The sequence below is a fragment of the Biomphalaria glabrata genome, chromosome 3, assembly GCF_947242115.1.
Source record: "Biomphalaria glabrata chromosome 3, xgBioGlab47.1, whole genome shotgun sequence".
NCBI classification, from domain to species: Eukaryota; Metazoa; Mollusca; class Gastropoda; family Planorbidae; genus Biomphalaria; species Biomphalaria glabrata.
In genome coordinates, this window is record NC_074713.1 from 3,848,316 (window position 1) to 3,872,578 (window position 24,263).

The window sequence follows — 24,263 nt, forward strand, 5'->3', positions numbered from 1 at the left end:
GCAACATTTTAAACCACGCCTACGAGAGGGAAAAGTGACAGGTCTACCGTGTGCCTCGCGTGAGAACTGTCCAACGACCGACCGCCATCGCTGCATCGTTTTTGAAGCGAGTGTGGATTCGTATGAAGAGTCAGTCTGATTTAATGACATGTCCTGTGTTTATCCTCATTCAGATTTGTAGCAGACCAGAGGACCAGATGTACACATCAGTTTCAATAATTGTGACACTTCTGCTTGGACTTAAAAGTTAGACAACCGCTGGACTTGCTTTCATGACAAAGTGTCCAGTCACCAGAGGAGTTCGTTTGTGATTCAATTACTTATTGTGAGTTGATCTTTCTTTTTTCATTAGTGAATGGTGTGTGTGTGTGTGTTTAAAGCTCTGTTGAACTTTGACCCGTTTAAGTAAACTCGCGCTTACTATTAAGTGTAGCGTGCGTGAGTATGCAAGTTTACGGTGAAACTAAGGACAGGTGAGTCAGACAATGACTATGTACTATGTACTGACTTAACTCTCGTGTGAGTCCACATGTGTGTGTGTGTGTGTGTGTGTGTGTGTTTAAGTAAATATTTGTGTCATTCTAAGACACAGGTTTGTACTTAACTTACGGTGTCTTAAAAAAAAAGCAACTACAACCGGTGACTAGGAAGTGCATTGTATGATTTGTAGGTACAAACAAACTCGGGGTCAAGATTGGGGTCACGGTGGGTTTTGATTGACTCCCCCTACCCAGGATGTTAATACGTATTTGCTGCAACCAATCAAAATGTTAGATGTAATTTTAAGCTGTTCCACCTGATTTCTTCGATAAATGTGTACACATTGGCAGCTCCATTTAAATCTCTCTTTTCTGTAGCTCTCTCTCTCTCTCTCTATGGGGCGGGATGTTAGCGTATTAAAACTTAGCCTGGAGATCACTAATATTATTCAATCACCGTCTCGTAACTCCCTCTCTCTCCCTCTCTCCCCCCTCTCTCTCTCGCTCTCTCTCTCTATCCCTCTCTCTCTCCCCCCCCCTCTCTCTCTCCCCCTCTCTCTCTCTCGCTTTCGATGTATATCACCTTCACCTATCCATTAGTCTGTTAGACCACTGGGGCACCACACACGATTTGTTGACCGTCTTTCTCCATTCCGCTTTTGCCTCAGAAAGAGCCTCTTTCAACGGCAGCCTCGTCCTTTTTTTTTTCATGTTGTCTTCCCATCGCTTTCTCTGTCTGCATCTTTTTCTTTTTCCTGGTGCTTTTCCTTGAAGGAAGGTCTTTGCGAGCCTCGAAGGTCTTGTAATAGAGTTTTGTGTTGTTGTTGTTTTTCTTACAACAGTTAGCAGGTCCTCTCCTCTAAGCCAGTTGTTTTTTTTTCTTGTTCATCTTTTCTCTCTCTCTCTCTCTCTCTCTCTCTCTCTCTCTCTCTCTCTCTCTCTCTCTCTCTCTCTCTCTCTCTGCTAATCTGTTCCCTTTCTGTTCTGACTATTTGATAAATGAATCAGTGTCTCTTGCTAGAATCAACTCTATTTTAAGTAAATGCCTAAACAAGGGGAGATTATTAAGTGTGAACGCAGTTACGTGACGGTGTGATAGAATAATATCAGTGATCTCCAGGCTAAGTTTTATTACGCTAACATCCCGCCCCAGCGCCGCTGTTAAACCCAGATGTAACAATTTAACAAAACATAGCCTCGAGCAAACAAGTGTCAGCGATGGCCTCTTAAGTGCGCGCCTCGTTAAATGATATTATATTTGGTTTGGGGTGCCTTGTGTGTGTGTGTGTGTGTGGGGGGAGGTTGCACGTCGCGCCCTCGCTATTTCCTTTGCGGCTGTGTTTGTACTGGCGGATCTATTCACTGCAGTGCAGGTGATCTCAATGCGGATTAGTTGTACTCGGCCAGGGGTTCTCAACACGGATGTGGTTGTACAGGCGTATCTATTCACTCAACGATTTCAACGCGGATATGGTTATATTGGCGTATCTTTTCAATCGGCACAGAGGTTCTCAAAGGGGGATATCGTTGTACTGGCAAATCCATTCACTCGTCTATGAGATGAGGATGCAGTTTCACGTGCTTATCTTTACAATCGACACAGTGGTTCTCAATGTAGTTTTGGTTATGGGGTGCTTATATATTCGTTCAGCCTAGAGGATCTCAAGCTAAACCTGTCTATAGACTACTAGATCTTGGAAAGTTTGAAAATGTCCCAGAGAACAGGTGGAAGACATCACATGGAATTAGTCAAGGGGGGTCTAACTGTTTCGTAATTGCGGTTTGACTAATAGCCACAACAATAACAAATAATTGTACTGTAATAAATTCACTAATATTTTTTTTTAATATACATAATTTTATTTAAAAAAAAAAACAACAACCTGTCGTGGAAACATCACTTTTTCGTCAATAAAGGTTAAAAAAAGAGAGGCGCCTCTTTAATACCTTGTGGTCTATAAGGCGTCTGTTTGTATGACCGAATGTTAATAAGGGTGTCATGTCCCCCCCCCTCCACATCGCAAGATCAACCGCCCTTTACTTCCTCATGTAAGGTACCCATGTGAGTTGGCGCCACTCAGAAGCGCCCTAAAATTCCCGAACTTCAAGAACCTATTTAGGGTTTCGTCCCCTTAGATAAATGTACACGTTATTATCTCGCTTACATTCTCGGATCAAGCTGACACTTTTAGGTACAATTATGTATTGTACCTAACAAAACGTGAGATCAATTTTAAAAATTAACCAATTATTGGTTATTAATTACTTTGTTTAATATCAAAGAAAGGAAATAACTGCTCCGTTATTGAGATAAGTAGCTGTAAATGTGTTCTTCCCATTAGAAAACCTTTGGTTGTTTTATTTTTAAGCATTTTAAGATACTTTCTTTGTTGAAAGCTCGAAATAACAAGCTGATAGGGTCAAGACTCAGGATGGCTGCCTGGTCGTGCGGGATGTGCGCTGAACTATCGTTCAGTCGTCTCAATGTTCCAGGGTTCGTACCCTGCCCATCTCCCGTCGTCCTGCGGGAGGCTTGGACTGGAAAGTAGATTATCTTCAACTCTGAAGGAACTTCCAAAACATGTCAAACATTTCACAAACTCGATCAATTTGAATTTAAATAATGTTATGCCGGAGTGTCTTTGGGTACCTGGGGTCCTGGGTTCGAATCTCGGTGAAGACTGGGATTTGAATTTCGGGTACCTGACATTAGTTGGGGGAAAAGTAAATGCGATTGGTCGTTGTGCTGGCCACATGACACCCTCGTTAACCGTAGGTCGCAGAAACAGCTGACCTTTACATCATTTACACTATAAACCACAAGGTCTGAAAGGGGAACACAATGTCCTAGTACTATTTGAAGTCTGTCTTCTTCTGCAGTATGTGTGTCGACGTGTTGTGTGTATGTAGGGGGGGGGGGGGGGAGAGGGTTGTACATACGTCTGCTACATACAACAAACATGCAGGCCTACGTTTTATGTTGACTAGTCTATAAATAGAAGCTGACGTAACTTGAGTAGCGACCGGGACTAGGGCTGGGTAGTAAGGAACTCAATGTCAGGGGCGAGTAACCCACTTCAATTATCCTTACTTCCCCTAGCAATTATAATCCGTTCGCCTTAGTGAGAGAAGACATGAAACTATACTTCTAATTGTGTATTAACTCTTTCTCTCCGTAATTATTTACCGCTTTCTGGTGGAATCAACGCTGGTATCGTCAGTTAGGAGAGAAAGAGTTAAGTTGGTGCTATCTTTTCAAATCAAGTGTTCTGATTACCATGACATGGCAATCTAGAGAAAAAGAAAGAGAGAGATAAAGAGAGAGAGAGAGAGAGAAAAGGGGAAAATAAGAGTGAAAGAGAGAACAAAAAAGAGGTCAAAGAGAGGGTGAGGAAATAAGATAATTTTTATTGATCCAATCAAATGGCAATTCAGTTTGACTACAATTGACAGCCTCAGCGTAACTACTGTAACAATATAGATGCAAATACGACACATACACACTCACAGCCAGCGCTTTATGAATTAGACTTCTATGAACCTCTCGATGACGACAGATGATCTTGTAACTAGTTGTAACACTCTGGCCGAAAGTGGATTGAGTGGGAAAGAGAGAAAGAGTGTGTGTGTGAGAGAGGGAGAGAGGAAGAGAGAGAGTGTGAGAGTGAGAGAGGGAGAGAGAGAGTGTGTGAGAGAGTGTGAGAGAGGGAGAGTGAGAGAGTGTGAGAGATGGAGAGAGAGAGTGTGAGAGAGGGAGAGTGAGAGAGGGAGATAGGGAGAGTGAGAGAGGGAGAGAATGTGAGAGAGGGAGAGTGAGAGAAGGAGAGAGAGAATGTGAGAGAGGGAGAGTGGGAGAGGGAGAGAGAGAGTGTGAGAGAGGGAGAGAGAGAGTGTGAGAGAGGGAGTGGGAGAGGGAGAGAGAGAGTGTGAGAGAGGGAGAGTGAGAGAGGGAGAGTGAGAGAGTGTGAGAGAGGGAGAGTGAGAGTGGGAGAGGGAGAGTGAGAGAGGGAGAGGGAGAGAGAGAGTGTGAGAGAGGGAGAGAGAGAGAGGGAGAGAGAGAATGTGAGAGAGGGAGAGGGAGAGAAGGAGAGAGAGAATGTGAGAGAGGGAGAGAGAGTGTGTGAGAGAGGGAGAGGGAGAGTGTGAGAGAGAGGGAGAGAGAGTGTGTGAGAGAGGGTGAGAGAGTGATAGAGGGAGAGAGAGAGGGAGAGGGAGAGAGAGTGTGAGAGAGGGAGAGAGAGAGTGTGAGAGAGGGAGAGTGAGAGTGTGAGAGAGGGAGTGTGAGAGAGGGAGAGAGAGAGAGTGTATGAGAGAGGGAGAGTGAGAGAGAGAGTGTGAGAGAGACAGGTAGTGAGGGGAAAGAGAGAAAAAAACTGATGTCTTTATGGCAAAACAAATCAACGATTATAATAACTAGCATACGCAATGAAATGGATACACTAGGTCCTACAGGTTTGTTTATTTAATATTTATGTATTCTTTTGATAACAAAAAACTTGGAGCAGAAGACAATTGTGTGTCTTTGAGGGAAGGGAAGCGGCTAGCGAATCAATCCCCCCCCCCCTCCCTGTAGTAAATGTCACAAGATCAACATTTGTATTAGCTATTTAGACACTTAAGACATGCACCGCAGCGACTAAGGGCAACAACCTACGCACACTTCACACAACAGTAGAAATTATCTCCCATGATTCCCCCATCCACCACCATTGTTTCTTTTCCAGTTCAATGTTGTTTTTTCCCCACTGTGTTTATATCTGACACTAGATAGAGATGTAGGAAGAACTCTCTCTCTCTCCCCTCTCTCTCTCTCTCCCCTCTCTCTCTCGCTCCCTCTCTCTGTATGTGTGTGTGTATAGTGGGACACCGCTCGCGTCCATGCATGAAATCTTTCCCTCTCAGAAGTTGGGTTGTTGAGTGAACGGCCTGGTGTGACTAGTTCCGAGTGTCGTCTGGACTTCAACTTCCTATTATCTTAAGTGGACAAGATTATTTTTAGATGTGATTCTAGTCTTAGTAGCGCTATACAGACTTAGTAGCGCTATACAGACTTAGTAGCGCTTTACAGGTTACAGACTTAGTAGCGCTTTACAGGCTACAGACTTAGTAGCGCTAGGCAGACTACAGATTTAGTAGCGCTATACAGACTACAGACTTAGTAGCGCTATACAGACTACAGATTTAGTAGCGTTATACAGACTACAGATTTAGTAGCGCTATACAGACTACAGACTTAATAGCGCTATACAGACTACAGATTTAGTAGCGCTATGCAGACTACAGACTTAGTAGCGCTATACAGAAACCAAAGACTTGTTAGCGCTATACAGACTACAGATTTAGTAGCGCTATACAGACTACAGACTTAGTAGCGCTATACAGACTACAGACTTAGTAGCGCTAGGCAGACTACAGACTTAGTAGCGCTATACAGACTACAGACTTAGTAGCGCTATACAGACTACAGACTTAGTAGCGCTATACAGACTACAGACTTAGTAGCGCTATACAGACTACAGACTTAGTAGCGCTATGCAGACTACAGACTTAGTAGCGCTTTACAGACTACAGACTTAGTAGCGCTATACAGACTACAGACTTAGTAGCGCTATACAGACCACAGACTTAGTAGCGTTATACAGACTACAGACTTAATAGCGCTATACAGAAACCAAAGACTTGTTAGCGCTATACAGACTACAGATTTAGTAGCGCTATACAGACTACAGACTTAGTAGCGCTATACAGACTACAGACTTAGTAGCGCTAGGCAGACTACAGACTTAGTAGCGCTATACAGACTACAGACTTAGTAGCGCTATACAGACTACAGACTTAGTAGCGCTATACAGACTACAGACTTAGTAGCGCTATACAGACTACAGACTTAGTAGCGCTATACAGACTACAGACTTAGTAGCGCTATACAGACTACAGACTTAGTAGCGCTATGCAGACTACAGACTTAGTAGCGCTATACAGACTACAGACTTAGTAGCGCTTTACAAGTAGCGCTATGCAGACTACAGACTTAGTAGCGCTATACAGACTACAGACTTAGTAGCGCTTTACAGACTACAGACTTAGTAGCGCTATACAGACCACAGACTTAGTAGCGCTTTACAGACTACAGACTTAGTAGCGCTATACAGACTACAGACTTAGTAGCGCTTTACAGACTACAGACTTAGTAGCGCTATACAGAAACCATAGCTTTGATAGCGCTATACAGAAACCACAGGCTTAGTAATGCCACCACAGACCACAGAATTAGTAGAAACCATAGACTTAGTAGCGCTATACAGAGAAACTGATAACTAAAAAAAAAGTTAGATTCCAAATTAAAATTAACTTTATTAGAGCGAGCGAAAGAAAGAGAACCAAAACAAAAAAAAAAAAAAAAAGAAATAAAAGGAAAGAATAAAAATAGAGAATGATGTTGAAGGAAGGAAAAAAGAAAGAGAGGAAATCAAAGAGAATGAATTGAATAATGAAAGGTCTGGAAGAAAGAAATATTATGAATAAAAAAATGTAGACTCACTACTGCACTACTTTGTTTGGCGCAATAATACTGTCTCGCAATTCCCAGCTATCGGATAAAGGAAGAGAAGCGTCTAAGTGGTAGATCTACTGCTGCCAAAAGGTCTGAACTATTATTTAGTTCCGGAGATCACCCTAGTGTCAAGCCAAACAGACGCCTGATATGACACAAATTAAATTCAGTAGCTCTATGTGTCGGCCACATACCATCGTCGGTTGATGGCTACTGTGGCAACAAAAAGATTACAGTTTAAGTTTGCTGGATCAAATCGCCTGGTGTAGCCGGTGGTCAAATAGTAGTAAATAGTCTATTCATTTAAACTTGCCAAGCCAGGCAATTCCCACTTTTCGGCTTCTAACTCAAGCCCCCCCCCCCCCCCCTCCCCAATTGACAGGTAGCCAAGCCACTCAACCACCCGTCTCTCAGGGTCGATTATAACGCGGAAGGTCCATTCACAAAACCATTTCAAGCCCGGCCACTCTTCAGGGTCATTCTCCGTAACGCTCGGCTCGGTTAGCAGACGAAACAGGTCACTGACCGACAGCCGAGCGGTCAGTCAGGCCAAATCAAATTGGGTCAAAACATCCACTCTGCTTTCTCTCTCTCTCTGTCTCTCAGGTAACTCTCAGGTAACTTGATTACACCGAGGTCAGGCATTTCTCCATTACTATGTGGGTCAGGTTGATTGACCAGTTGGTTGGTCTTTGATAACCAGGATACCTAGATTATTATTGTTATCCATTAGTCTGACCAGTGCTATGTAAACACCGCCTTCCTTGTTATTGTAAGGTAGAGTTCTCGGAAAGCGATCTCTTGTACAAGAGATCCCGGGAATTTAGTCTCCACCGAAATCTCTTATTACTATGCCTCTATTCAACTCATACCTTCGTGGAAAAAAACTTCTGGGTAGAACCTGGACACGGCTCTAACGATTTTCCTAGAAATTTGATAATTGCAAAATAATAATTATGAGACGAGAGTACTCTTATTTTTGATGTTCAATGACTAGATCTAGATCTAAAAATTAAATTATATGTTACATAGGTTAGGGCTGAAAAAACACACACAACACTACTTCATATAACTACTTTACAAAACAACGCCTTGTTTCAACTTTAAAAAAAAAACTTTCACATTTTTCGTAGTGTTACAAAATCTCCATCTCCAGTCTAGATATAATAGCCTATATTTAACTCTTTCTCCTCCGTAATTATTTACCACATTCTGGTGGAAAAAACGTTAGGAGAGAAAGAGTTAAGTCTATGTCCTATTCATTAAAAGTTTCATAAATTAATGTTCAGGAACATTTCTATCTTATCTTATCTTATCTTATAAAATTTAACTCTTTCTCCTCCGTAATTATTTACCACATTCTGGTGGAAAAAACGTTAGGAGAGAAAGAGTTAAGTCTATGTCCTATTCATTAAAAGTTTCATAAATTAATGTTCAGGAACATTTCTATCTTATCTTATCTTATCTTATAAAATACAGACGTAAATTTAAAAAAAGAAATTCCAAGCTCTAATAGCACTAGGGAAGAAGGAGCATTTGTACAAATTTGTCCTAGCATATGGAACGAGGAAAGTGCCTTTATCTTTGTGTTTTTTCGGAGTATTTTATTAAATTTTGTTTTTGTATTTGAAGATTATAATTCAGTGTTTTATGTATGATTGCTACTTTACTTTTGAGTCTTCTCTCCGGAAGGCTTTCTAAATTTAGTGCTTTTAGTAAAGGCCTATCATTTGAATATAATAAAGTCTAATACATGTATACATTCGCTTAACCAGGATTCTTTTCTCTGGAAGATGGGGTGGGGTGGGGGGGGGGTGTTCCACAAATTTTCTGCTAACATTGAACGCTGGAATGGCGCAATTTTATAAAGCGCGGTTTTACGTTTTCGTTTTGCGCTGCGCCATTTTAATTTCCGTTTTTTGTTTTGCTCTTCTCGCTGTACGCATCTTTAACAACTTCCGCTTCTGCTGTCTAACAATCGTGCATTCAACATTGATTGATTAATTTATTGATTGATTGACTTTTATTTGGTCTTATATCTGACTTCGTTTTGTTTGATATTCTCAGTTATTTTCTATGTCATTCTCCCCCCCCCCTTTTTTTCCCTAGCCCTACACGTGTCTCTCCTCTCTCCTCATGTTTTGGGATGTCGGCAAAGATGTACAACCGAGGCCACCAAGTGACCTTCACCTTAAAATTACGTAAGAGCGAGCGAGGACGCGGCCTTTCGAGCAAGGTCATCACAGTCTTCTCATTAAATGGTGTCATTTGAAAAAATGCAAATAAGCTGGACCCAAAATGAGTTTTAAATATAAAATGAAAAGATAAAAAAAGGATTAAGGATTGTAGGTGTACATACAAAGATACACAATATACATAAATGCTATGGCAGAGGCTGCCCAGGCCTGAGCAAACTTTTATAGCACAGTGCACGGCTATGGCCAAATTTGGACTCAATGGTGCAGGGAAGATGATGCCGTGACTCATACTCTATTTGATTGCAACCAGACTTGCTGATCTCCGTCTCGACAGGTCTAGGAACATTGACCTTTATGATGACATATATGCACTACACAAAACAGCAGGGTTTCTGTCCAGGGCAGGGGCGGACTGGCTATATGGGCATTCGGGCAAATGCCCGGTGGGCCGGTACCCAAATGGGCTGGTAGGGCATCTAAAGGGCCTCATGGATTGAGGTTTTATAATATTATCTTATAAAAGTGACTGTTTTCGTGTTCAAATAATCTTCTACAGTGTACTACTACTTTTATCTAGCACATTTTGTTTTCGAACTAATGTACTAGCCTACACCCGTAGACAAGAATCGCGGTGGATGAGTGGTAAAGCGTTTGGCTTTCGAATCCTAGTGTGACTGTGGTTTTTAATTTCGGGATCCATCTAGCTCTAATGAGTACCTGACATTGATTGGGGGGGTGGGGGAGTGAAGACAGTTGGTCGGCATAATGATAGGGCATACTCCACTGCCCATAGATCGCAATTGTAATTGAGTATTGAAGAACCACCTAGCGAGCCAAGACAAAGACAAGCATACAAAGGAACCCCTGACACATACTTGTAGGTTTCATCCGTTTATCTTATATTATGAATATATACAATTTATGGGCCGGATAGTAAAGAAATGCCCGGGCCGATTTAGACACCCAGTCCACCCCTGGTCCAGGGCTATTGAATGAGACGACTTGAGCCTCTCAAGCCCTCACTCGTATGGAGTTTGATGATGACGAGACCATTTATTTAGGCGTATTCCCACCAAGGTTTAAAAAAAAAAGGATTCATTAGTATCAGGGACATTAATTAATTTTGTAATATTTGAAAAAAAAATATTTTCATATCTTTTTTTTTTTTTTAATTGTAAGAAGTCACTAATCTGCTAGTTCCATTTTCTTGAATCCACGCTGTGTTTAATAATGGCCAGGCTTTGCGGAATATGGGTTAGAAGCTTTAAGCAATACAAATAGCCCAGTTTTTATTTCGCTGGCTTTATGCGTAATCCCGTCTATTACCTGGCAATAGGTCCTGACAAGGAGGGGAGACAAAGGCCAGAGGAAGGGAAAGCAATTCATATTAAGAACACCTCACGGGAAAATAATCTGAAATTAGTTGTCGAGGTTTTAAAAGTCTGGCTAATAAAAATAATAGCTGTAAAAAAAAAAAAAAGTTGCCAGAATGGAAGGGAAGTTTTAAACAGTCTCACCGATTTCCTTTAAGTAAATATTTGCCTGCAGGATTTGTGTCGAGAGGGCCTCAGAGTCACAAGACAAGGAGTGTGTCTTCTATCGCATTACGAAATACACTCATGTTTTTATCTTTTTACATTACATTGAAATCTAGGACCGCCCCTTTGAAAAGAGAGAGAGAACGGGCGGAGGGGGGGGGGGGGAAGCGCAGACTGTATACATGAGATAAAAGATGAACTTAATAGCGTTTTTTTCCCCTTGTGTTATAGTCATGTGGTAGTTGCTAGACCCGTCGTAGTCCCGGAACAATACAAGATATATTTACTTGTAGCAAAGTACATTATAGACTTCAAACAAGTCATTCACTCTTTCCGGAACAATACAAGATACATTTACTTGTAGTAAAGTACATTATAGACTTCATACAAGTCATTAACTCTTTCCGGAACAATATAGGATACATTTACTTGTAGCAAAATACATTATAGACTTCAAACAAGTCATTAACTCTTTCCGGAACACTACAAGATACATTTACTTGTAGCAAAGTACATTATAGACTTCAAACAAGTCATTAACTCTTTCCGGAACAATACAAGACACATTTACTTGTAGTAAAGTACATTATAGACTTCAAACAAGTCATGAACTCTTTCCGGAACAATACAAGCTATATTTACTTGTAGTAAAGCACATTATAGTACATTATAGACTTCAATTGACTACGATTGACTAAGCGATGTCAAGGACGCTAAATGGCTCTGCCTTTTTGTCAACCAAATAACATAACAAAATGGAATTTTTAACACTATCCTTAATGCTTGGCAGTTGATACCTCTAGTTCAGTGATGCCCAACCTAATTCAACCTGCGGGCCATTTTAATTTCAGACACTCGTGTCGCGGGCCATATGACCAAAAAAAAAGTTAAAAAAAAAACACCTTGAAATTGACCTGAAACTATTTCATTAAAAACACGTGGATCTAGTAATTACATTCATAATTTGGTTTAGTTCAAGTTTATCCTTAATCTATTTTTTTTCTAGGTCTACGTGTCTGGAAATGGCTTTAGTTCTCTACTTCAATTGTGAGCAGCTTAGTCATTATCCTCGCCATTAAGTCATGGTCTTGTCTCTTTTTGGTCAATATTCCCATGGATCCTCCACGTCATAATTGTTTTTTTTTTATGCTGTTGCTGTAATACTGTATGTTGTTTATTGAAACAGCCAGACTTTCTTTATAAAAAAAAAAAGTTTGTTGGCTTATTACCATGTTCCACATAAAAGATCAATTCAATGATTCTGGTAGATTCTTAATTTCCTTTTCATAAAGGCACAAATGTTAAAGCTCGTGGTACCAATGTATCAGAGGAAAAGTGAGGGCTCTAACGTAGGTAAAGATAAATTTTTCAACCTTTGTATTTTACACACTTTATACCGACGTTTCGGCGGGCCGGATGGAACCACGTCACGGGCCAGATCTGGCCCGCGGGCCGTATTTTGGGCATCACTGCTCCAGTTAGTTGACATTTGTGTTTAAATAATTTTAATTCATTGATGGAAAGTCTATTAGTTTTCAATATTGAAACTATTTTGTTCTACAAACAGAGAGGTCTGAGAGAGAGTTTAGCCTTTTGTATTCTGCCGTGCTAAAAACGACACAGAAAGTTTCATATACTTTAAAAGAAAGCACACTTTATTAACACGTGCGTTATTTTGTACACCGGATACACCTAAAAACTATCTATTTTTTTTTTTTCGCCATGTATGAAAATATCCTATGTACCAAATTCTGTCTGTTAACTTTCGCCTTCAGATATGTTTTTTTTTTATGCAACTTTTAAAGAACCATTTTTTAAACTGCAATTTTTTATTTAATTCTCCTATAGATAAATGTACATATCTACTAGACAGCGGAGAAGTATGTCACAATCGCGGCTTTTAATACACAACATAATTTCCGGGACTGTATCTACTTGGCTTCTAAGGAAACACGACACGGCTGCCTTCTGATGAATCCCGATTTCATTATTTGGCACGTGAGGACACGTATCTACAGCAGGACAACCAATTGAAATATGATGAACTTCTGGGGAAGCATGATATGAGAGACCATGAAATTTTGTTTTTGACAATGTAAAAACTTTTTGAACTACTGAATTTAAAAAAGCATTATTCCTAATTTCAATAATTTATCTATAATTAGAGTTGCTACTTATTGCTCCTTACTTTCTTTTTTTTTTTTGAGATTTCTTAGGAGTGAACACTGACATTGAACTTGTCAGAAATCATTTATTTTTGGAACCAATGAACCAGGAATAATGTTCACCTTTGTTCCTTTGTAGGACCTAAACAAATTTCCTTGTTGCCCTTGTTTTCTTCTATATATTTAGAAGTTTTCACTTACTGATTGATCAAGAGATCTCATCAACTGTCGTACGGATTCGCATGAAATTTCGTACAGTTCCTTTTACCTCCTCGGCGCTCACTAAGAAGCGGTTTTTGACTGATCAGTATTTATTAAATACTGAAATAAAAAAAAAATAATCCTGATTTTAAAAAGAAACAACAACTATCGACTACGACAAGAGGGCACCCGAATACCTCGAAGATCTTAGAAGTCAGCATGAATGTCCAAACGTCAACAAAGACAATCTTTCCTAATGGTGCAGTTAAAATAAAATGAGCACGTGATCGCATGACCTTCTTGACCTTTTTTACCTTTACCTTTACCTATCCCTTAGTCCAGGGGTTCTCAACCTGTGGGTCGCGACCCCTTTGGGGGTCGAGTAACGATTTGCCAGGGGTCACCAAAGACCATCGAAAAAAGGAATTGTTATTGTCTATTCTTCTATTTCTGTATATGTGAGCGTGGGGGGGGGGTCGCAGAAGATTGGGGGATTGTAAAAAGGGGTCGCCGAGCATAAAAGATTGAGAACCGCTGCCTTAGTCTGTTGGACCGTTGGGGCACCATGCAAGATTCGACGACCATCTACTGGGATTAAAACACTTTAGTCTCCTATGAAGTAGATATTTTAAAACATTCAGCCAGGCCTGACAGAATAGTCTTTAATGAGATTCATGTGGGACTTTATATAGAGAGATACGTACACTTTATAGTAACTGTTTAGACTACTTTAAAGTTTTGACTGTTAGTTATAATATTTGATAATACCATTGACTTCTCAAATGATCCTATATATTGTGGTTGGAGTTTGTTCTTGAAATAGCAAGATTATTTGCTTTTAGAGGATCGCCAGTGTTGATAAGTTATGCTTTTTTTTGTTTGTCTTAAAGTTTTATGATAATTTTTTGAGCATTTTGATGCCCTGAAGAATCAAATTTTCTTAGCGCTCCCGTTAGTAGCTTTGGTTTAGTTGGCAGCAATTCAAGTTTTGCTTCGCGTCCTTGACATTCTTGAGTTTTATCGCAAAATCTCCAATTCACCACGGAGCTCACAAAGCTTTCATTCCAGTTTCCGTTTTCGTTTCTATTTTTGTAGTTACCTTCAGAAATATGTTATTTTCGTTACATCATTTTTATTTCCTTTCCGTTTTCGTTTCTATTTTTGAAGTTACCTTCAGAAATATGTTATTTTCGTTACATCATTTTAATTTCCTTTCCGTTTTCGTTTCTATTTTTTTATAGTTACCTTCAGAAATGTTATTTTCGTTACATCATTTTTATTTCCTTTCCGTTTTCGTTTCTATTTTTGTAGTTACCTTCAGAAATGTTATATTCGTTACATCATTTTTATTTCCTTTCCGTTTTGGTGAATGACACCACATGAAGTCAACTGAATTGAACTTTTTTTGTCTATCAACTCGACTACGTGTGGGACATTCAAAGTTATTTTTTCCGTTCCGTTACAGTAGCGTTTATGAGAATTATTGGCACAGTTCAAAGAATAGACTTTGGTTCACTGACCTGCAATGTACCAAAGTCCTGTGGTCATGGGTATAGCCCGAGGTAGGTGTTGGGTCTTTCAGAATCGGGCGAAGGCGTATCTGTGTGTGGGGGAGGGGGAGAGGGTGAAAATCCGCAGAGTGTGGAAGTGTTTTGAGCTCTAATTTCTGTCTTCACTCGAGTCACACTTCAAAACTAAGCATATTCTTTGTAACGAAAAATCTGCAAAGACTTAAACTTGTGACTTACTTTCTTCCCGGGCCGTTCGGCGTATAGGGCGGCACGCTCTCCCCCCACAGAGGTCGGTCACAAGGCGACTTCTACGAAGACCAAAAAAATATTTTAGGATTGGGTTCCGACTTTTTAGCTGGCAAAGGAACGTAGTTGAATGTCGAAATATGATTTTTGGAAAAAGAGGACAACTTTAGAATAAGTAAAATATTCTGGGATACGAGTCGCTTTCAAAAACTGGTCTCTAATTCACTTAAGGGTGTGAGGTGGGCGTCGTCTGTCTCTATTAAGACACATTCTCCCTTCAGTTAGCGTGGCTGACACGTAAGTCAATATTTAGGACTGATTAATTGATTGTTTCATCGGTTGATTTACTGATTAAGCCGTTTATCCCTCTCAAAATTGCTACTCCTTTCATTTAGTGAGTCTGAAGTCTGACACATAATTATCTAGTATTGATTGATTGATCAGTTGGCTGATTGATCTGTCATACCAAATGAAAAAAAAACTGTGTATGTTTATCCCTCACATCACAGCGACTCACTTCAGCTAGTGAAGTAGATATCTGGAATTCATGGGTCGTGGATTGATTGATTGACTGATTGATTGATCAGTGGATAGATTGATCTGTCATACCCAATGAAAAAGACTTTGGCCGTTTATCCCTCTCCTAGTGAGATAGACAACTATCTAGAGTTGATTTATTAGTTTATTGATTAATTGATTGACTGATTGACTAATCGATCGAGTAATTGATTGATCAGTTGATCCACCGATCAGTTGGTTGATTGATTTATTAATAAGTTGATTGATGGGTATGTCATACACAATGAAAAAGACTGACGTTTATCATGTTCAGCTAGTGAGATAGACCCATCTACAACTTATTGATCAGTTGATTAATTGATCGGTTAATTGTTTGATTTATTGATTGATTGATTGGTTGATTAATTGGCAGATGATCGGTTGATCGATTGGTTGATTGATTGATCATACGACTGATTCGATGAACTCATTGTTTATTGTTTAGATGTCCACTCTCACGAGGATTGAGGAGCTGGACTTCAAAGAAAGAACGCTAAAGGAAGATCTCAAGCTAATCATTATAGCACGGAGACAGGCCAGAGGTCAACACCAGATCAAAGTGGAATTTAAGGACCCTCAAAAAATGGAGGTAGGTCGAGTTGTTTTCATTTGCCAATCTTCCAGTGACGACTTGTGGGAGCCAGGCACTTTCTGCCTTCTCCTCCTCTCCCCATCCCACTGACCACCACACCAGCAAGAATGACAGAAGAAATGAAAATGTGTTCGGTACCTTGCTATAGCATCAAACATGCGAGACTTTTACAAAGCTTAGATCTATATTATTTTATCAACTCACTCCGTCTGTCTGTCTGTCTGTCTGGTGCATATCCTATACATGTTTTAATCTCACACTTCCCATTCTAGGATCACGTGGAAACTTTGCATAATTATTCATAGTCCATGACAATACATGAATCAATTAAGAAAAAAAAACATTAAAAAAAAAAACAATCAGCTGTAATTGGTTAATTATGTTTTATAAAGAAAAAGGGAGTTGCACATTGCCGTATTTAGATCTATGGCAGTGAGTGCCTCAGTATCCAGCGGTCTTAAATTATGTTTGAGAAGGCCCAATGCAGTCAATTTTGCTCTTTATTCATTCAATACGATCTATAAGTACGATTTTTAAACCTAACCTAGCTCTTATTGGGGGGGGGGGGGGCGTGGGGCTGAGGGATGGGGCACTTGGTTTGGATCCCAATAAGCACATCATATGTACAGCTGTCATTAGAGGATCTGTCATTGGAGGATGATAAAGTCGGGCATTTCTGCCTTTTATATATTTATAGTTTATGGTATTTATATCTATCTCTCCTACCGAGGACAAATTCGCTAGTGAACTTGTTGACCCCCCGAAGACCAATTCACTTATGTAAATGGATGTTAGTGACTGAGAGGGGACTAACATTGTTCCGGAGAAAGGAAAAAAATGTCGTGTGATCATTAGCGACAACTAAAGGATTGTGATGTGTGAACGGCACGAACTAGAATAGTCACCCTTGTTCAGTGGAATTGTATGATTGGCTTTAAGCATGCCTCGTTTTCAGAGCGAGACACATTGGCGCAATCACAAGCCGCTCCCTAGTAGATGAGTATCTCTTCCGCTACTTGTAAGATGTTGATATTTCTAGATTGCTCTAATACAGTCCAATTATCGCTATAATCGATACCATTACTTTTTTTTTTTTTTTTTTTAATTAATTTTTTTATTTTATGACGTAAAATAGGTGAGTGCCGTGTAGAATACATTAAAGAGAACATACAATTAAAGAAGATAGAAACTTAGTTAAACGATGCACACTTAGCATCACATTTGTATTTAGGATTTACGAAACAGTGAACTTTACTCTCGGTATCACGCCGTTGTCATCTGCATGACCTCCAAATAATTAGTTTGAATGTTTCTGTAAATCTTGTACTGGGGCGAAAGCAAATACAGCACACTTTTTTTTTTAAATATTGTGTTTAGTCTTAACCGAAAACATCAATTTCAGCTACATTTCAATGCATTCTCATTACATTTCAATACATTCTCATTACATTTCAATACATTCTCATTACATTTCAATACATTCTCATTACATTTCAATACATTCTCATTACATTTCAATACATTCTCATTACATTTCAATACATTCTCATTACATTTCAATACATTCTCATTACATTTCAATACATTCCGACGAACCTACTACTCAGTTCTCACCTATTTTAATGACTATTTATAGGTAGAAAAATAAATATTGTTTACCACTATTTTGAACTTTTTAACTGATTTTTGTATCTTTTACAAATGTTTGCATGAAAAGGAAATCTTAAATGACCCATGTACTCCCCCCCCCACACACACACAGACACGTCCTGTTCTTTACTTCTTCGAGGAAAGGGGGAGGGGGGGGGGGCGTTTTTTTTTAAACCTGAAATCAACCCCTTTCACTTTTTATCCTTTGACAGAAAATATTTAAGGCCCCGGTAAACACCACCTACTTAAATAGCATACCAGTTTCATGCCAGTAAATGAAATGACCCAAGATCACCCTGATCACGTGGCCGGCCCACACAGCGCGCCTGGCATCGCGGGTCATCTCAGAGGTCAGCTCCTGTACCTGACCCACTGACACCTCCGACCCGATGTTCCAGAAAAAAAAAATACTTGAATATAGGCGCAACGTTAGCATGTGTGGGGCGCCACACTATCATTTGTGGGCGCCATTTCAAAATGATAGTGTGTGAAAAAAAAAAAAAGCAAATAACTGAGAAGAGACTTATCCTTAACTCTTTCTCTCCTAATCAACGATGCCAGCGTCGATTTGGGAATCTCTATTAAACTCAATTTACTTTTGGATTTATAAACTTTTGTGTTGTGTTATAAGATCATGCTTTCTTCTACCATTCAATGCCAACTATAACATTTTCTGATAACAAACAAAAAAACAAGGATAGTGAAATACAAATAAGCGAAACGAAAAATACTATCGAAATGAGGAAAATAATTACGGAGAGAAAGAGTTAACTTTCTAATAGGGGCCACGGTGGCTAAGTGGTTAAGCACTTGGCCTCCGGACGTGGGGTCCTGGGGTCGAATCTTGGTGAAGACTGGGATTTGAATTTTGGGATTTTGAAGGTGCCCCTGAGTCCACCTAACTCTAATGGGTACCTTACTTTAGTTTTGGGAAAGTAAAGGCGGTTGGTCGTTGTGCCTGGCCACATGGCACCCTGCTCGTTAACCGTTGGCCAAAACAACTGATGACCTTAATATCACCCGCCTCTGTTGAACGATGAAATAAAAACTATTAACCGAATACCTGACCGACATATTATATTGCAGCCTCTGACCATTATCCCCTACCCCTCCCCGTCCCCTTCTTTACATCCCCCACATGTTAGGCTCCTGATGGGGACATGTATTTAGTTTCTACTTCACGTATGACGCAACTGTCGTGTGTTTCAGCTGACGCAAGAGGAGATCCTGAAGAAAGAGCGGCGTAGGGAGCAGAACAGGAGGGCCGCGCAGAGGTGCAGGACAAAGAAAAGACTTAATCAAAGCAACGCCATTCATGTAAGTCCATTCAGAATTACTTTACTGTGATCTAGGCAGCCGACTTTAAAGTTTGATTCCTTTTGAAGAGCCCACCAGCTGCCAACTTAAAACCATGAATTTTTTTTTTTTAAAGTCTGCATTCCCCATTTCATGCTGTCGATCTGTTCCCCTGCATGTCAACGCAGCCTATTCTAGAATTTAAACCATTGACCCATTAACAAATACATTCATTGCGTATTTCTTTCACCATTCCATTTGCAAATGTTATGGTGGAACGAAGGTCTTGTTTGATGACAGGTCTAGAAGGTCTTGTTTGAAGACAGGTCTAGAAGGTCTTGTTTGAGGAGAGGGCTAGAAGGTCTTGTTTGAGGAGAGGGCTAGAAGGTCTTGTTTGAAGACAGGGCTAGAAAGTCTTGTTTGAAGACAAGACTAGAAGGTCTTGTTTGAAGAGAGCGCTAGAAGGTCTTGCTTGAAGACAGGGCTAGAAGGTCTTGTTTAAAGACAGGGCTACTTATTGCTATCAAATGTGTTCGATATTTTATCTGCCAGTGGCCCAGTATCTATTTTTCTCTTTATTACCTTAATATTAGGCTTAGAGAGTCGACGTGCGTGCGTGGTGTCCCGCATGGTTGGACGACGTAGGGAATTATATATACAGATACCTTTTCCCCCCACTACTCAAGGCTCTACCGTTTCTACCCTTATAAGATTCCTCGTTAATAGTGCCAGTCAGCGGAAGTTTCCTTCAGCCTGTTTGATTAATTCTTGTCTGAAAAGAATTCAAACCGATGCTAATTGATGCATCTATGTTTCCAAGGGCTTTCATCCCAAGACTCTCGGAACCGTAGTTACGCGATTTTGAGATTTCTATAGGAGGTCTATATTTTTAAAAGTATACTATTTTAATCATGGAAAGTAGAATAACTTGTAAAATAGTTGGTGTACCCACTGCCCTAGACTGAGAGATTTTATCCTCCAGCTAGGCGACCTACTTCACTTATCTCACATACCACCGTAAAGAGATTACAACCACAATGCAAGTGCGCCTCGACGTTGCATCATTTTGTTTTGCGTCCCGAGGAGACACCATACATACTAACCGACTATTTTTTTTTTCAAACATGCATTTATGAAAAAAAAAATCGGCTATCGTGGCGTACATCTGTTAATGATCAGCGCGTATCTTACTTTTACGCCACGAGGCGACGGTTTGGGCGGACTGAAAGCCACAAACAGGAGTGGTACTAATTAAAACATGTCCCTAGTTTCTCGTGTGTCGCGTGTCGCGTGCTGAGCTTCTTATCTGCAGCGCCACCTGTGTGCGAGGCAGACGACTTTCCCGCGCAATTTTTTTTTTGTTTTTAAAGTTAAGCTACTGCCATGTTTGTTTCATACTGGGGGTTCTCCGCGAAGCTATTTGTAGCAACGTAACAAATGGGACCGAGTTTATTGGATTGGTGGGGACTGTTGAGAACCCCCAACGGCACTTTTACAATCCACGCAGCGTTTAACAAAGGGCCGGTACAGAGAGGGAAAATGAGGAGGTCTCCCCATAGTGTTTGGCCTTCAGCATCGCCTCAAGTACCTTAAGTAAACTGACTCCAGCAGCCTCGTTCTAAATTCGCATGCAACCAGGTGCTCTATTCTATGTTAGCTAACGCAAGTTGGCGCCTAAGCTGTCTTTAAAGCGTTTCCGTGGGGCATTATGAGTTTGTTTAAATTATCTGATGATTTATGTTTGTTTTGTTTTAATTCCCAGAGTTTTGAGAAGATGTCTCAAGTCAACAAGGTCTTGTTTCAGGAATTGGAGAAGGTGGCAAGGGAGAGAGACGACTATAAAACCAGAGCGGAGAATCAAATAGTTATGTGCCCCTGCGGAAATGTCTTCTCGACTAAAGATGGCGTGGAGAGAAGAAGATCGTTAAGATCCGGTAACGGACTTATGGGTAGTCCCAGCCAAATTCCGGTGAAAGAAAATATATTCTTTCCAATGGAAGAACAGTCGGACAATCTGTCCATCAAACGTAGCTGTGTGATGTTACACTCTTCTCAGGAGCGTTTTATTTGGGGTGGGAACGCACTTGAAAACAGTACGCCCAATGACGTTTATGATTGCAAGTTACTGCCTTGTTTGACTCCAGGCCTTGATCAGGTATGTACTTCTCACAGTCCCGTACACTTTGCTCTGCAGTGCACACCATCTATGCAAGGGCCACCCCAAACCTCACCATCCCCAGGCTTTCACCACGTCGGGTCGACGCCTCCTTTCACCAGCAGCATCAGACATAGGGCACCCTCTGTCAGCGCCTCGGACACTGCGTCCATGTCAGACTCGTGCGACGCCAGGCACTCCAGCATCTCCTCTGAGGACTTTCCAGTCCACAGCGTCTCGTCCCATGGAAGCCTTCACTCTGACAGCATGCTGAGCCTCATCCAGGAGCACCGCGCTGTGGATCTCCCAGATCTGGACAACGACGACGTCTTTCACGCCACGCACCTGGATGTCAACAACAACGCCCACCACGTGGCCAACAACAACCACTACCTGCTTTCTGCCGACGCAGATGCTGCCCCGAGCCTTTCGGACATGGCCACGGACGAAGACGTTGGTGCCGTTTTCACGAATGGGCTGCTCAGCTTGGACGTGAGGGATCAAATCATACCTAGCGATGATCTAGCCACACTGGACGATGTAACATCTCTCTTGGCCATATCCCAGGACGAGCTTGTTCAATTCTCAGATGATTCTGAGCTGTTGCAAGTCTACAGCTAGAGCAGCATTGCAGTAAGCGAGGAACTAATGACGTGCCACACATTAAACGCGACAGTGAACTCTTCCATGATCTGAAACACTGATCAAACACTTGATTCAATGTATAGAACCAACGAAACCTTGCGATCTATAGGGCAGATGATGTAAAGGTCATCGGTTTCTGTAGCCAACGGTTAACGAGGGTGTCTTGTGGCCAGCAAACCTTTACTTTTCCCCTACTAATGTACATTTTAGTTAAGTCCAAGGAGGATTTATAATCAATTTTTTAAATACTTTTATTTTGTGCTTTCTGAATCTAATTCATTGAAGATTTAGATATTGGTCCTCTTCTTGAAAACTACAGATTTGATTATTTTTATTCGATGATTTGATTGAATCCAATACTGATTACTGATAAGACACTCATGCAATGTATAAAACATACGATATTGTACACTTTAACCTATAATCCTAAAATCATTTTTTTTTTACTTTTTAAGATTGAGATACAACTGTTGTTTTTTTTTTTCTTTGAAATTAAGGCTTGTGGAATGAAACAGATGATTTGATTACATTTGTACTCTGTTTTCACACAAACTTTGCTTTTCACACAAATTTTATTCACACACACAATGTACTCACACACATTTTATTCACACACACAACGTACTCACACACAAATTATTCACACACATAGTTTCTTTCCTATCCTTTCACACACACTGTCTGAAAAAACAATCGTCTGTGAGAATACATACAATCATGCAATCAATCCATACAATCATGCAATCAATCCAAACAATCATGCATCTTATTACATAATACAAGACAACTAGTTCACTTTGCCTTCCTTCTTCTATATGCTTTCTGTCTGTATGTCTGTCTGTTAAGTTAAATGTATTTTTTTTAAATCTGAAGAAGATGAATAGTGTTACTTTTTTACAAAGCTAATATCAACTCGCTTCGTTTGTCTGTATGCCTGTCTGTCTGTCTAGTACACATTTTGTACACATCCTTTCTCCAACTTTCCATTCTCAGACGAAGTTGAAACTTTGGGCAATTATTCATTGTCCCTAACAAAACACGAATCAATAAAAAAAAAATAATGAAATAATTTATAAATGGAAATTAATTAATTCTGTTTGCTGTAGAAAATATGAAATAAATATTACAGTATTGAGATGAATGGTTGTAAATGTGCAGTTGTTTCCTTTATATAATCTTTGTTTTATAAGTATTTTTATACTTTGCTTGTTTACTTTTTTTAAAATTCTATATACATCCATAAAGTTATCATTATGTTCATGTACATTTTTTTCAATTTTATTTCTATGTTTTCTGTTAATATCTTTAAAACAAACCAAATTGTATTTTTTATTTAAAACAAAAATGTTTAACAGCTCCGGAGTGATATCTACAACAATGTTTCTTTTTCTTTATGTCAAGTAAAGATGCGACAAAGTATTTTTGTTGACACATTTATTCTAAAGACAATGTGATTTTGTGTTTGTTTTTTCAAAGTTTATATATAGCATGCAGATGCAATGTCAATAAAGTCATGATATTTAAAAACCTGGTTTAAGTTAATTAGACCATCAGGCCATTATGAAATTAGTAGTCACAAAGTTAATATTAACTTAATATACATATGAATTAATCATAGACATAAATAAATATAGACTGGCCGATTAAAGAGTTTTATGAAACGAAAATTTGTGACTTGCAATTTTGTGTACTTTATTATACAGCATTTATGAGCAGTATAAAAGTTAAGTATTAATATCCATTTCAGCCATAACCTATATAAGTATTACAATAGTTTTGTTTAATCTCTAAGAATGAAGATCATGAAACTTTTCATAATTCGGAAATCCGAATACAATAGATATACGTGTTTTCAAGTTACATGAAGTAACTTCCTTCGGCCAGTCTATATTTATTTATGCCTATGGAATTAATATAATTCAATATTACTCTGGATTTCGAGAGTTCTATGGTTATTATTGTTGTTTAATCACAGACCTATATATATTATACCTAGACTGGAACACGGAAACAGATTCTTATCTGATAATGATCGGATCACAGACCTATATATTTATTGATTGTTATGTTCGTAACTCTTTTTCAAGCTGTAAGGGAAGTCGCCCAGAATCTAAGAAAATCGATATTTTCTGCCATAGAAAAGTAATGATCTTTGGTTCTCAAAGTTTAGAAATAATGAAATACCATTTTGCGAATTTTTTGAAGTAGAATGGGCTATTAATCACAGAACTAAATATTCGAGCAAATCTGTGAAATAAAGCCATTTCTTGTTAGTTTCCATTAAGATATAGATAAGATAATGTTTCGAAAATCCTAGATCGAAATAATGCACGTCTATTGATTTTAGTCATCTTATGTACATTTAAATAGATTGATTACCTAGATCTTTCTAGATTATGTATCTAAAAATTGCCACATAATAATAGTGCTCTTATTTCGATGTTCAATTACTAGATCTAGATCTATTCATCCATCC

At 39.6% G+C, this 24,263-nt stretch overlaps 1 protein-coding gene across 1 annotated transcript; it reads left to right on the forward strand.

The window, feature by feature from the left end:
• The first annotated feature begins 151 nt into the window (after positions 1-151).
• Positions 152-23,491, forward strand: LOC106054249 (uncharacterized). The gene is made up of 4 exons (XM_013210037.2): positions 152-325; positions 15,895-16,038; positions 18,901-19,008; positions 20,750-23,491. Exons 2-4 carry the CDS (start codon positions 15,895-15,897, stop codon positions 21,761-21,763), a joined length of 1,266 nt encoding a protein of 421 aa, XP_013065491.2. The 5' UTR covers positions 152-325; the 3' UTR covers positions 21,764-23,491.
• Positions 23,492-24,263: the final 772 nt, after the last annotated feature.